At 37.6% G+C, this 15,601-nt stretch overlaps 1 protein-coding gene across 2 annotated transcripts in view; it reads right to left on the bottom strand.

The window, feature by feature from the left end:
* ttll7 (tubulin tyrosine ligase-like family, member 7) overlaps positions 1–15,601 on the bottom strand; it is a 154,574-nt gene that overhangs the window by 100,282 nt on the left and 38,691 nt on the right. For both annotated transcript variants that reach the window (XM_030132505.1, XM_030132506.1), the window contains exons 8-9: positions 11,909–12,073; positions 7,643–7,801 (exon numbers count right to left, since the gene is read on the bottom strand). In XM_030132505.1, coding sequence (XP_029988365.1) covers positions 7,643–7,801; positions 11,909–12,073 — 324 coding nt within the window. The remainder of the gene's footprint in view (positions 1–7,642; positions 7,802–11,908; positions 12,074–15,601) is intronic.

Genomic DNA, 15,601 nt, shown 5'->3' with positions numbered 1-15,601 from the left:
AGGGACCAAATCTGGCCCGCCAAAGGTTCCATTCCGGCCCATGGGATGAAAGTGCAAAAATTAACCTGAACAGTCAAGGTCGTCAAAATCATTTTGGTTCAGGATCCACATACAGACCAATGTGATCTACAGTAACAATAACAACACAATAACCCATAAATAATGACAACTACAAATTTTCTTTGTGAAAAATTATGTGGAAAAAATTTAATTGAAAAAAAAAAAAAAGATTACACTGTGAAAATATTTACATTTACAAAACTGTTTTTTCACAATAAAATGCAAATAAATACATAAATAAAAACAAAGATGAACAACCCAAAATGTGCAATTTTAACAATATTCTGCCTGTTGCTAAATGTTTTGTGCATTTATGGATCCACTGTGATCTGTAGTTGTGTTAATAATAAGAGATGTAATATTGTAGAAATTGTTCAAATTTTAGTTCCAAACTCCAAATTTTTAAAAATATTCTGCCTGTTACCAAATGTTTATGTAACATTTTGTGCAATGTACATGTATAAATAATAAGTCAAGGCATAATATTGTTAAAATTGCACTAATTTTTCAAATAAAATTTCTGTTTTTTCAGGTTTTTTACATCTTTTTTGGAAAATGTAAATATTTTCATAATTTAATTGGGGTTTTTTTGTACTAAAACAAAATGAAAAACTTGGATTTGTCATTATTTATAGGTTATTAATTCATTATTTTACTGGTCTGGCCCACTTGAGATCAAACTGGGCTAAATATGACTCCTGAACCAAAATGAGTTTGACACCCCTGACTTAGACCTACATCACAAGTATCTCACTGTTGCAGGTAAGTACTTTAAAATGCAGATGTAATCCAATGCGTTTGTGGTGCAGATTAAAACACAACTACAGTTTTATTCAAACACTGCACAAATGCACATTAGCAGACATTTATGACAAGCTGTTCTAACATGTAGGGAAAAACTGTTTGAGATTTGCACACATCAGTCTTCTTTGAAATGACACTTTATGCTCTACTAAAAGCACTTTTTTTTTCTTATTTCAACACTGATGAGATAGAGCTTTTCTTCTTTCCTGCTGTGTGTGGACAAAAAACAAAGCCAAAGCCAGTAATGAGGCCTCCACCCACACTGTTACTTGTGATAGAGTCCTTGGACACTCATAAGGACCTCGTGTTCAGTTTCAAATGTAAGGGAAGGAACATTTAAAGGATTTTTTTTTTTTGCTATATTCTTCTCATCCATCACCCACCAAAGCTTGAGTAAAATTGCTTCCATTTTCCTCACTCCATTTGACATTATTTGTCATGCTGGCTTACAGCACAGGGGCCCTGGATAAACTTCAGGGAGGAGGAAGAGGAGGAGGAGACAGGCTGGGATGGGGGGGGGGTTGTAGGTGTGATAATGCCGCCCCACTGCTATATTCTGCCATCGAGTAAATGCACTCTTTATGACTCAAGGTGGATTAAGAGAAGCCCGCTGTTCTCTGACCTGCACAGCCCAATTTCAACACCGCGCCACATCCTTTCAGAATTATATGACGAAGGCCTGTGTCATTTCACCAAACGAACTGAATATATGTGTATTATATCTCTTGCATTTCAGTACTTTAACCCTGTAAAGCCTGACCCATTAAATAATTGACAGAAAATTCCAGCTCTTTGAAACTGGAGCCTTTATTGGTCCTTCTGAACAACCCCAATTTTTTTTTTTCAAATATCAGTTTCCATGTATGAGTTTCAATTTTGTATCATATTTGATCCATCGGGTCTCAATGCTCAAAAGTTATTATTTTTGAACAAACAAAAACATAATATAACACAAACATGTCTAACAAATTAGTAATTCCTTTTCTAAATGGTCCCAGTTCTTCCTCCTTCCTCATTAATGACAGTTTTGTAGTGTCACTGGGAAGGCCTCTGGTGAATGAATTTCTCCCCCTGGTGGATTATCTGTGTATTACATGTATCTAATTGTATACATCAGGTTTTTCAAGACAAAAAAATATCACACTGATCATGTAGAGGGCTTCGAAACTCATGTATCAGATATGAAACGTTCGGCATTATAGGGTTAAATTTGTTTTCAAAAACACAATGAAAGCACAGGAAGTCAAAGCCACTATGAACCACAGCTGAAGCAGCCGGTGTGTGTTATGTATGGGACACGTATTTGTATCCCACACTTGGTGCATACACAAAGTCCGTGTGCACTGTCACTTATCGTTAGCCTCATAGCATAATTGCCTAACTCATACGCAAATGGACAAAAGTATTGGGACACGTTGAATTCAGGTGTTTCTTTTCTAACAGGGGTCTGGGATACAAAACTATAATGACTAATGTCTGAATATAGTTTTACATTGGGATAAATATTATAGCATTGGTTATATGGTTTAAACTGTTATCTTTGCTTCCAAAATGCCTCAGATGGTTTTTACATAATTTCTCTCAACAATGATTTTTTTATTTTTATTTGTGACTATTATATTTTAAATCTTCTACCTTTAAATTTCTCAAGTATTTGTCGTGCTCTGACTGTAAATAATAATTTTCTACCACAACTAACCATCTACTTTCATGAAATCTAACTCTCAAAAAGGAAATATTGATGTTTACAAACTATATGGACAAAAATATTGGAACACATCATGTCTACAGCGGTAAGCTGTCCTGTTCATGAGGATTTGACATAGAAACATCAATATTAAAAATCAACATGATATTTACTCCAATATACAACTATATTATGACATTAGTCATTATTGCTTTATATCCCAGACCCCTGTTAGAAAAGAAACACCTGAATTCAACGTGTCCACACACTTTTGTCCATATAGTGGATGACTTAGGCAATTATGCTATGAGGCTAACATTACAATGGCTCAGATCTATGCAGACAAACAGAAATCTACATCATAAAGCTAGTTTCAAGCTTAGGTTTGGATTGAGTGAATTATATTTGCGTTATGCCTATATTCTCAGTGTGTTCTGCTGTTTGCCAAGTGTTTGTTATTATGATGAAAATTTTAAAACCACAAGTAACATCATTTCCATCTTGCTGCATTTACAGGGCTTTCATCGTTTTATGTCTTTTATATTGTTTTCTTCACGTTACATCTATTTGCAAAGAATTAATAACCGTGAAACCATCCTGCATCTTCTACCTCATTGCATCTTTCAGGTCACTTTTATTTGTGTCTTTTACATCGTTTTCATCTTGTTGATGCTTCTATATATTTTTATCTTTTACATTGTGTTGTTGTTGTTGTTATTACATCTTATTTTTACAAAAAAAAAAAAAAAATCAATCCCAACTGTTTTGTTTATTCTTTTATCATCTTTGTCTGTTTATTTCCTCCTTGATATATTTTATTTCAAAGAATTAAAAAAATATATATAGCCGTGTTTTGTCTTGTTGCATCTTTTATACTATTTCAATCTTGTTGCATATTTTGAGTCATTTTCATCTTGTGATTTTTTTTGTTGTTGTTTTCTTCTTGCTGCACCTTTCACATCCAGTTTCGTCTTACTGCATCTTTTATGCCGTTTTTATTATTTTGCATCCATTACGTCGTTTTCATCTCGTTGCATCTTTTATACAGTTTTGTCCCATTGTGTCTTTTATGTCTTTACTGTCTTGTCAAATTTATATTGTTTTGTGTTCTTTGCTGTGTCTTGTACATTTTCTTCTTGTTACATGTTTAAAAAAATATTAAATTATAAAATTCTATAAATTAAGTCACAACTATCTTTTACATTGTTTATCTTGTTATATGCCCCTGTTACATCTTTTTATAAAGAACTGAAAACCCCAGGCCTCTAATGTCTTTTGTCTAATTGCATCTTTTTTATGCTATTTTCATCTTGTTCTATATTTTACATAGTTTTCATCTTGGTGCATCTTTTATACAGTACTCTTCTTGCTCCATTCACATTTTTTTGTCTCGTTCCATCATTTTTTCTAAGTTCTTTTACATTTGTTCTTGTTATATCTTCTTATTTTTACAAAAAAAATAAAATAAAATAAGAACCTATAACCATTTTTAATTTGTTTGGTCTTTAAGTACTTTTAATCTATTTACATCTTTAACAAAGAAAAAAAAAACACAGATAACCTTTTTTTCATGTCATTAGTGCCTTTGTTTTTTATATTTTACAAAGAAAATCCACAAAAAAATAACCATCTGTTTTCTTCAACTTTCTCTCATGTGTGTCAATAATTTAAAAATATTTATCATGACAACAATTTTGTCGTTATCACCATCTCCAAGTGAGCATTCAGTTCTGGCATATTGTCATGATTAAGGTTAAAGTCTCCAGGAAATGAATGTACATTAATGTCTAGTCCCCTCAGCACATGGAAACAACATGCTCTGTGTGTGTGTGTGTGTGTGTGTGTGTGTGTGTGTGTGTGTGTGTGTGTGTGTGTGTGTGTGTGTGTGTGTGAAGTGAAGTGAAGATCATGGCTCAATGAAACGCCTTCCCTATACGAGACACAGATGCCGTCTGGGTCGCTTTAATGAAAGCGAACGTCTCGGGTTTCGCCATTTGAGTAAGAGTGTGTGTGTGTGTGTGTGTGTGTGTGTAGCAATGTAGTGCTGATGTTTTGAATGTCAATAGGAGGTAAAACCTGTGTTGAAAACCCCACTGAATTAAGATAAGCATCACACAAAAGCCTGTCTCTCTCTTTCTACCTTCTCTTCTTCCCTCTCTACACAATGAGTCTGGTTCATGCTTGGCCTTAGAGTAAGAAGCATCACTCTCGCCTTCTCTGTTTTCACCCTTGTGACAAGCTATTTAGCAGGTGTGTGGTGGCCTGTGAGTTGTTCTCCTGGGGTATCTGTGTTTGCTATCGGTATACGTACAATGATTCCTCTCTGTGCTTGTTCAGAGGTGTCGTATAGTGTGTTGCAGCTTCCAGTTAAACTATTTTGAATACCTTGTCCCAAAAACAGTCACTACTTTCTGGAGGAGTATTGGAAGATATAAAAAGCAGTTGTGTTCCTTTTTCCCGCTGCAGGCTTCTCACAAATGACAGACAAAAATGCAAATACAGAAGGCAAGGCTAATGTCCTTTGACAGTTCCCTCTATACGACACCGTCTAACTCTCAGGTATCTGACTGGCTTTGAGTTTACATAGGTTGAACTTTCATTTCCTGGCCTGTACATTCGCTTGCCCGACAACCGACTTTGACGTTTTAAAGAGTAAGAGAGGAAGACGGTGTCGGAACGGCGGTCTGGGTAAAGCCCCTGACGAGGCGTGGCACGCGTAATTCACAGTGACACCGACGAGGAAACCGGAGAGGCCGCAGGTCCACGAACGCAAAACAAACCTGTAACACTTACATTGTGTTTACCAAATCCTGACACAATTTTTTTTCTCCTCTTTTCTTGGAGGTGACTGGGGGGGGGGGGCTTGACAAAAATAAAAAATGGTGAAATAGGTTGAAATAGATTCAATTTACCACAAAATGTTGCAAAGCGATCTGCTGAAAAATTTAATTTGGACCTGAGGGCTTGCCATAGGGTACCGTTTGTGGCGAGCAGCCTATGGGCCCAGGCTGAGCGCTATGTCCCTGCTGAATAGGAATGAACGTCGATGGGCTAAAAAGTGGTAATAAAGTTATTTCCAGGCTTGACAGCATTGCGCAGCGAGGTTTTGAGAAGGGGTCTCTACGCCTATAACTATCCCCTGACTAATCAGTTGAATTTTGGAAATAAATGATTGTTGCTGCAAATGTTGCGTGAAAGAGAAGCAGGGTTGTGTGCATGTGTGTGTGTGTGTGTAAGGGGGATGTTAATTGATGAGGGTTATAGAGAGCTGCTACTAGCACAGAGGGGATCATTACTGCTGGAGTGGAACAACTGCATTCACGGCTCTTTGCTACGTCTCATACACATTTACATGCGCACCAACCCAAAAACGCAGATACCATATACTGTCACAATCAAAAGGAACAAAATCCTCTCAATTGTTCATCCTGATAGAGTTCAACTGCTCAACCAGACACAAATAAGAGTCAGGTGGGGTAATTATAACACCCCTTATTCCACGATGGCTCTTCTGAGGAGCAAAAAAAAAAACAACTCAACAAAATATCAGATGTCACTTTTTTTCCTCTACCAAATCAGAGGGCTTCTGGAAATCGTGAGATTTATTTTGGGTTGGCATGATGGGGGAAAAACAAACAATTATCCCAGAGGCATTTCCCATCCTTGAGTCAATTTGTGGGAAAAGGGGTGGGGTGAAAAGGGGGTGTGGGGTTGTGAGGGAGAAAGGCGCGCAGCCACTTTGGGTTATCGGATTTAGGTCACGCTTTAACTGACTGGCTGACATCGGAATGGTGAGACGGAAAACCTGGAGCGGACTTCTGACATGAATCCCGCTCCTGACATGACTGACACTTGAAAGACTGAAAGAGGGGTGGGTGTCTTACAAGTCAACCTGCTGTCTTGACCTATATTTTCATGTGTGTGTTTCTAGATGAGGAGGAGGGGTTGTTGCTTCCTCTGCTGCCTGTATCCCTAGATGTATATATGAATGTTTATGGATGCAAACACGCATGTAATTGCATGTGCATGTTTGTGGTATCTATTTAAATACGTATGTTTATGACTGTGTGTGTGTGTTCCTTTGATTGTATGGTTTTCCTTGTGTTCCGAAGTGCATTTGCGTGTGTGTTTCTCCACACCAAGGTTGACAGTGTGTAAGCAAAATCAGTGTGTTTATGCGTGCTGTCAGTGTAAGGCAGCTTTTCCCTCTCTCTGTGTGATGGTGTGTTATTTCAGTTTAGGAGTCGCTGTCACTAAAGGAGCAGCGTAGACAGGTGAGGCTCTGCAGACTATAGGCCTCACAAACACCCTCAAATACAAATCCACATCACTTCTACAATTCTACAAATAGCAAAAAGTGTGAATAGGGTGGCCAGGCCCCAACAAGGCAAGTATGCGACAAAGAGTATGTTTGTGTGGGACTGTGTGGAACATTTGGATAGAATGTCTAACTCAAATGACACAAACACATTTGGTCTCCTTAGATCTACTTCACATGATTTGGTATTTAAATGAATGTTCAACAGAAATGAAGACTGCACTTAATTTATTCAGTTTAATTTCATGTGTGCAAAAAGAAAAATCTAAATGGAAAAAAAAAAACACTAAAACAAAATTAATACAATAAGAAACAAAATGAACACAAATTGACTCAAAAAAATGAAAGTAATAAATTTACAAAATGACAAAATATTCAACAAAATAAGTAAAATAATCTCCTCATCTGAATATTTTAGTAGGTTAGTGTCCTCAGTGTCTGTTAGAAACAACAGAATTTACAAAAGTATGGTTAAAATTTGTAACATGTACTTATGTGTCCCCTTCAAAATCACAATGGGGGAAAGAGTAGGGACAAAATGCAATGCACAGAGCAGTGTAAACCTTATCACCCTATTTTTTAAAACAAGAAAAGAAAGAGATCAAATGTGCTCTAGTTATCTTGTTAAAAGACACAGATTTTCTACCAACAGCAGAGATTAGAGTTCACTGAGAGACAAGACAGGGCGCACACACACACACACACACACACGCACACACACGCACACACACGCACACACACACTTAATTAAAATCAAACACACTGGGTCGTACCTCCAGTAGCCAGGGTTTGAGTTTACGGTCCAGGATTATGTCGAAGCCCAAGACCTCAAAGCAGACGCTGTCGCTCCCTGGTGGTTGTCCGGGGCGACACATACGGTAGGCGTGGAGCACATGGGGCTCAGCCACAATCAGGGTCTTCACCACAAGCTCCTGGCAGGACACAAACACAAAGAAAGAGACAAAATCACCAAGCTGAGCTGACAAAGAGAGCAAGAATCACACTGTTCTTATTGGGTCCATTTTGTTATGTGATTAAAGGTCTTCTCAGCTCAAAGTGGTGTGATTAAGAGCCATGCATTAATTACAGGTTACAGCTTCACACTAATGACAGACAATGATGGCACACAGACCGGTTGGGAGGTAACACCTTAGGATTAACCTATAATTAATCATAGATTCTCCTGTGTCGTAAGAAACTCTGGAGGCTGAGGTGAAACACAAAGTGTTTCTGGGGCAGAGCCTTGTGAATTTTCCTCACACACAGACCTGTGTTCATGTGTGTGTTTGCTGGCCATTACCTACCTGCTTTACCCCACTGTGCATGTGGGATAAACACAAACACAGCACAGTGTGCATAAAGCTATCCCCTCACCAGTAAAACCACACACAGTGGTACTGGCCTGCAGTTGGCCCAGTCCAGTCTGACTACTGGGTACAGGAGAGAGGGCTACAGTTGTCTGGCTCCAGCCTGATAAGGCTGAGGCCCCCCTCTTTTTTCTATCTGTCTGTCACTCACACTCCTCCATCCATCTGTCCGTTCATTCACCCGTCTGACCCAAAGGCTGCCCAGTACAAACACCTGCTCCCACTACCTTCATTTATGCCTCCAGTCCCAAGTACTGGCGGCAGTGTGTGACATGTGTGTGTCCCCGTTTCCATCAGCTTCCTCCTTATCCTGAGCCCCCAGCACTGGCCTGTGCTTAGTACCTAGGGTGTGTGTGTGTATTGTTTGCCTTCATCTGGAATGGTTTTATAAGCCTATTTACATTTTCAAATCTTTTTGACTGTTTTTTATCTCAGCCTCAAATGTTTGGAATGTTGGTCATTTTAATCATATATTTTCTTAGTTTTTTTTTCTATAATAGGTCCACTGGTGAAAACCTAAACATCTCAGAATCAGACCTTTTTTTTTTTTTTACCAAGATATGAAGTGTAGTGATCAAATCTAAATATTCATCAGAGTTTGTTGAGGACAAATCCAAAGTTTTAGGGACTTGTGGTGGCAACAATTTCAAAGCCTTCTATTTTAATGTGAGGTCATCTCCATGTTTCTGTTGGGTCATGTAGTTTTGGTCCTTTATGAATTTGACCAGTTTTTTTGGGGGGGTGGGTGGGTGGGGTATTGATGAAGATCTGCAGTAGCAGACTCCAGATTTGCAGATCTGGAGCTTTTTCAACCAACATAAGTGGACCAACAATTCAAAAATGTAAAAAGGCTCCATGAAGAGTTCTGGTGTTAGTAAGTCTTTGGTTTGTACACAGGACATATTACAATCAAGAGCGATCACTATGATTTTCAAAAGGTCGTGTGTACAAACTTCAGGACAGATCTGTGTGAAGGCGTTAAATATTCTGACAGATGGATGAGGTTTATCAACCGTGATCCACATCCAACAGATCTCCATTCACGTCTGGATGATCCAACAGTGTGGGAACATGTATCCACATGTTGACTCCAATTTACAAACAGGATCATCACAGAACCTAATCTGAACAACTTAATATTAACTCTTGTTTGTGCCTTTAAATCATAATTAACCGTACTGTAGAACATTAAAAACCACAGTGATTCTATGTACACCTGTGCCATGTTGGAGGGCTGTATTTGACTAAAATGTATGACATTTTTTATGCAATTTGAATGTATACAATTTAGGGCTGCATTTGTTAAATGTGATGTTGCAAATATGAATAATACTGACAACTGGCATTTATGATTTGAGCCTATTTGTTTGGAAAGGCACAGATTATTTTTCATTTTTTTGGTTAGCACAAACATCTAGTGCTATGAATTTTTAAAGTAGATTTGGCAGTTTGTAAAATGTCCCCGTTTCTGCTCAATGTCATTAAATGCAAAATATCACCAGAAACACACTGGATGTTCAAATTTCATCCTTTTTTTAATCGCATAGGCTGAGATAGCAATTGCTGTTGCAAATGTGATTGCAGTTCAATGAACAGTGCTGCTCTAATGCAAACCACAGATAAGTAAGTAAGGTCTGATACTGGCCAATAGTTAGTATTAGTCGGAGAAAACTAGCAAAAATGAACCATGTGAGGAACAGTAGCAGCTAGAAATATGAGAAAAACAACCTAGTTTTGGATGGTTAGTTTGTGTTCAGCTCCACAGTTATTGATTACGTGTGATATTCAGTGATTTGGATTTTATTTACATATTAATTTCAACTGTTCTATGGCATCTAATAATAGTCAATTCCAGGTGTGCACAAGGTGCATCAGTTATCTGTTTTTATATATCAGCCTTTAAAAATCCACTATTGGTTCAACTAATAATGCAAATAAATACATATTCTACAACAAGCACATAAAAATTCACAAAAACTTCATCTCAGAGGTTCTCTAAAAGCCTTACAACTATGGCTGCTGCTGAAGGATGACGATCACTCCACAGTGTTTGTTTTGTTTTGTTTCCTTTTCCCGAACAGCATGAAGAATGTAACCTTTACTATTTGTGAATGTCCAATGCAAAAAAATAAAATAAAATAAAATCAATAGATGTAAGAGATCAGGAACACCTCACAAATGTGGAATGCTCAATTTTATCTATTTTTTCTCATTCAGTGTGAACTTGTGAGTGTATTATTACAAAATGTAAAACTACATTTTTAACTAGCCCCTTTGTAGTCACACACAGCTCTCCAAATAATTCCCACTTGAAAAAGCTGCGGCTTTGCCTGTCAAACCTTGGACATTTTGCCCCATACAGCACATCAATAATATCTCAATATGAAATAGATGTCTTGTTTCAAAGGGAGAAAAAAAAAAAAACACATACGAGATATCCCAGCAGACACACTTTTGACATACCAACCCTCTGACTCTGGCCATGACCATTGGCAGAACAGAGTCAGGTCAGCCTGCTAGGTCTGCACAGCAACAAAACAGAAGAGGAGAGATGAAAAGAGAAGGAGAGCAGAGAGTGAGCAGAGACGAAAAACACAGAGTTGAAACAAAGCACAGTGTGCGAATGGACAACACTAACAGCAAAGTGCTCAAACTTCTGAAGACAGAAGAGAGAAAAAAGGTGTAAGGGCAAGTGAAAAGGAAGATGGTCTGGCTGAGTCAGAGAGTTTATCTGAGGGAAAAACAGAAGTGAACCGAAGGCAAAAAAGAAACTTTAATGTCTTGACAAAAGCTGATGAAGAGACTACAGAATGTGGAAAATAAAAAAGACAATAGAGTAGTTGAATGTATCTATTATGTGACCAAGAACCTAGTAGAAGAGACAAAAACCATTGGCTGGAACACCACTTCATGTAAAAAAAGAAAAAAAAAAGATGAAATTTGATGAAAATAACAAAGACAAAATTGCCTTGAGGAGGGTATAATAACCAATGGAATATGATTTTGAGGTTGAATGCGGGTGGTATGAGAGCAAGACAATAAACCAGAGAAGAGGCACTGAGGGACTATCCAACCCAAATGACTCCATGACTGGAGGACAGAGCCAAGGTCAAGAGGAAGGAAACTGAACATTTGAATGGAGCAAAAAAAAAAAAAGATTAGGACACAAACAGGACTAAAGAAAATGTTGAAAAAATAGAACAGAAATCAGAGTAACGGGGAGACAAAAGGACATTCACAGATATAAACCAAGGAGGTAGCTAAATACAGAAGGTATCCTTCAGACAGACAGACAGACAGAGACAGACAGACAGACAGAGAGTTTGGAAACGCCAAGTGCAGCACCAGATATGGAGAGCTCACCCTCCAGGAATGATGTTTTCCCCAACCTCTTCCTGGAGTTAAACAAAGCTCTGAGGCTCTGTCAGAATGAATCACATCAAACCTTTGCTGGTTGACTTGTGTCTGCACAGCATGTGCTGGCTTTGTATGAGTGTACTCTTACGGATTACTCCTACAGTTGTATGCGTGTGTGGTTTGCAATTGTGGCATGTTTTGTTATGACACTGCACATCCTTTTGTTTTTGTGGAGGTACACATCCGTTATCAATATATCTGCATTCAAGTGTCTGTATGCTTGACGTGCTCTGTCTGGGTGGGTTTTCCACTCACTGAGATGTCTCCCCAGAACTTGGTAACATCGTAGTCGTTGGTGCGGAGGAACTCTGTGAACCACCTGATGGATCTCTTACTGCCTTTGTCCACAGTCTCATCGCGTTCGAAGTTTTCATTGTGTTTGTTGACGGAGTAGTTGGTCAGGTGCATGTAGAGCTGGCTCTGTGGAGAAACAAAGGCAGTTAGAATGGAATAGTGTTTAACAGAATGTGCATGTTGACAGCTGTGTCTGGTAAAGAATTCTTTGATATCTGGAGAAAAAAAATGATCATAGTTTTATAGCACAGACTGTATATAATGAGCGGACATACGAAATGGGATGTCACTGATTGGTTTCTGAACTGTTACTAAGAAACCATTAGTTTTGCGTTTTGACCACTGCCATGTTTGAACCCAGGAGCGCTACAGGTCAGAGCCATGTGTGAAGGGTTATGGGTGAGCTAATGCTAAACACCTGCTTAGTGAGTCAGTAAACCTGTAAACCCAAACACTGTGTAATGAAAATAAAAAAACACATCATTGAAAGAGTAAAAAAAACAGGTTGATTATCAGACTGTGCCAATAAAACTATGAGACCAGAATAAGCCCTGGAGAAAAATACTGTCCTAGTATTTATAGCAGATGTTCTTTGTCATGGGAGCCGGGGCTTTTTGAAGCTAACCCTAGTGGTCTTCACTAAAATACCATCTTAACAAACCATCTTCAACTTTGGCCTCACGTTGGAGCTGTAGGTCCTTGTGCCTTTGTTGGTTCTCACATTGTAATGCAAAAATCAAACTCTTACCAAGTGTTTTTTTTTCTCATTTCTAGACAAAATATCTCACCACACTTAAAGGTGCAGGAGACTTTCGTGACCAATTTTTTTATCAAATCTGTAAAACCTCAGTCATAGCCTAAGTATCACGAATCTGTAAGTCTTTCTGTGATTACTCACCCAAATCTCTTGCATTACGGTGAACAATTTCCAAGTGCCGTCCACCATAAACAGAATGTGTGTTTACAAACAGAGCCGGGAGGTCACTCGGGCATCTTTAGAATTTTGTCACGACATGCATTGTGGGAAAGGGAGGTTCGTGCAGCCACCTGACAGCAGCAGCGTGACCATATGATATTATATGGATGAAACAAACACGCGGAAATGTCTGAAATGCGGAAATAGTTGGAGGAGTATACATAGAGGGAAGGGAGCTTCTGCCATTTCCGCGTCGTGTCTTTAGCAGCTGCCACTGTCAGGTGGCTGTGTGAGCCTCCGTTTCCCCACAATGCACGTTGCGACAAAATTCTGAAGACGCCCGAGTGACCTCCCGGCTCTGAATGTAAACACATGGTTTGTTTATGGTGGATGGCACTTCGAAATTGTTCACCGTAATGCATGAGATTCAGGTGAGTAATCACAGAAAGACTTACAGATTCGTGATACTTAGGCTATGACTGAGGTTTTACAGATTTGATGAAAAATTGGTCACAAAAGTCTACCGCACCTTTAAAATAGGACATAATCACCTAGAGAGTAACTTTAGACAATAGATCTTGAAAATCTTATTTCAAGAAATCTTACCAAGATAATTTTAGTTGTTCCATTGACAGATTTTTTTTTCTTGAATTAAGCAAAAAAACACAATGTTGAATTAAGCAAAAAAAGTCTTGAATTAAGCAAAAAAAAAAAAAAAATCTTGAATTAAGCTAAAAAATCTGCCAATGGAACAAGTGAAAATTGTCTTGGTAAGATTTCTTGAAATAAGTTTTTCAAGATCAATTGTCTAAAAATAACTTCTTAGATCTCACTGAAAAGTTACTCGTTTGGTGATTATGTCTTATGTCTAGTGTGATGATATATTTTGATTAGAATTGAGAAAAATACACGAGAAAAGATTTTGATTTTTTCCAGTATCTGAGGAAAATTAGATGCTGAATCCCATAGACACCTATCACTGGTCATATCTGAATTATTTAATTAAACAGCCTTAGCTCAACACAAGCCTTGCCCTTTTAATCATATTAAAATGCAGTAATGATCATTTGACCAGATGTGGTGTATATTGCAGTATCAAAGGTCTGGGATATACAGGTTGTAAAACAAGCAAACGTCTTTTCATATGTGCAGAGGATGTTAAAAATGTATATAAAAAATAATAAATAAATGTATCATCCTAGCAATTGCAAATCTTATTTGCACAGATGGCATGTTTGTTTGCAGCTGCATAAAAACATCCGCTCCTTCTTTCCCCTGAATTCCTTTATTTAGTGAGCTGATGAATAAAGCTCCCTTTGACCAAGTCCACATTCTACCAAGAGACATATCCAGGCCTTACACTTTCTCACAATCACAAATAGCTATTATTACACTTTATTTAAATAGCAATAATCCAGCAAAGGCTTGTGAAGGTTTTCTTTTTATTGTAATGATGGCTTTGTCACTGATGATAATCATCACAGTATACAACATCCTCAAGGGCATTCATGCGTTTATTCCCACAAACATCATACCCACATTTTCTCTGAAGTTAAAGCAGGAAGAATAAAAAAAAAAAAAAAAAAAAAAAAATCACTAACAAGCCCCTTGACAACACCTACAGAAATTTAAAAAGAAAAAAACAGCTCACTGTCTTGTTATATGTATGCATATTGTCAGTAGTATATTTTAAAGATATTCCTAATAAAATAATTGAAATGACTGTTTATGAAAGCATCTAGAGGCAGATTTCTCAGCTGGTGGGTTGCAGACTTGTTCTGAGTGGGTCATGGAGTATGTGGTGAGATACATTTTAAGTGCATAGCTATGGGATGTCACATTTTTATTTTGACAGCTGTTCGTGAGAGACAGTAGGCTGGTCGTTACCATGGTTACACCATCATTTGATTGAAAGGTGACAAGCTGACTTCACGTTCTTGTTTGTAGGATGATACTGAAATGCAAATATGATTCTGAATCCCTTAAATATGGGATGTATATTTATATTTAAAGCGGACTGAAACCCCAAGAGGTCATACAAGACAGTATTAACCAATCAAAACAGCAACGAACATCATCCAAATCACATTCCACACGTCTGAAAGAGAAAGCAGTCATTTTGCATCACAGCTATATATATATATATATATATATATATATATATATATATATATATATATGTGCACATGATGTTCATTTCATTTTTGTCAGAATCAGTGCCATCCAGTTGTGATGTTCACTCATTAGACAAAGTTAATGTGCTCTGAATGCAGAAAACAAAAATATGTAGTCGAGATTTTCGTTTAAAAAGCTCAACATTGCAAATGTGACAACCTAATTTTGAAAAATAAACTTACCTATAATATATATAATAAAGTTAAACCTACAGGGTGGGGAAGCAAAATTTACAATGAACATTTAGTTGTTTTTTCTCAGCAGGCACTACGTCAATTGTTTTGAAACCAAACATATATTGATGTCATAATCATACCTAACACTACTATCCATACCTTTTCAGAAACTTTTGCCCATATGAGTAATCAGGAAAGCAAACGTCAAAGAGTGTGTGATTTGCTGAATGCACTCGTCACACCAAAGGAGATTTCAAAAATAGTTGGAGTGTCCATAAAGACTGTTTATAATGGAAAGAAGAGAATGACTATGAGCAAAACTATTACGAGAAAGTCTGGAAGATACTATTAAAGAAGAATGGGAGAAGTTGTCACCCGAATATTTGA

Source organism: Sphaeramia orbicularis, chromosome 4 (assembly GCF_902148855.1).
Source record: "Sphaeramia orbicularis chromosome 4, fSphaOr1.1, whole genome shotgun sequence".
Taxonomy (NCBI): domain Eukaryota; kingdom Metazoa; phylum Chordata; class Actinopteri; order Kurtiformes; family Apogonidae; genus Sphaeramia; species Sphaeramia orbicularis.
This window is presented reverse-complemented; position numbering and strand designations above follow the sequence as displayed.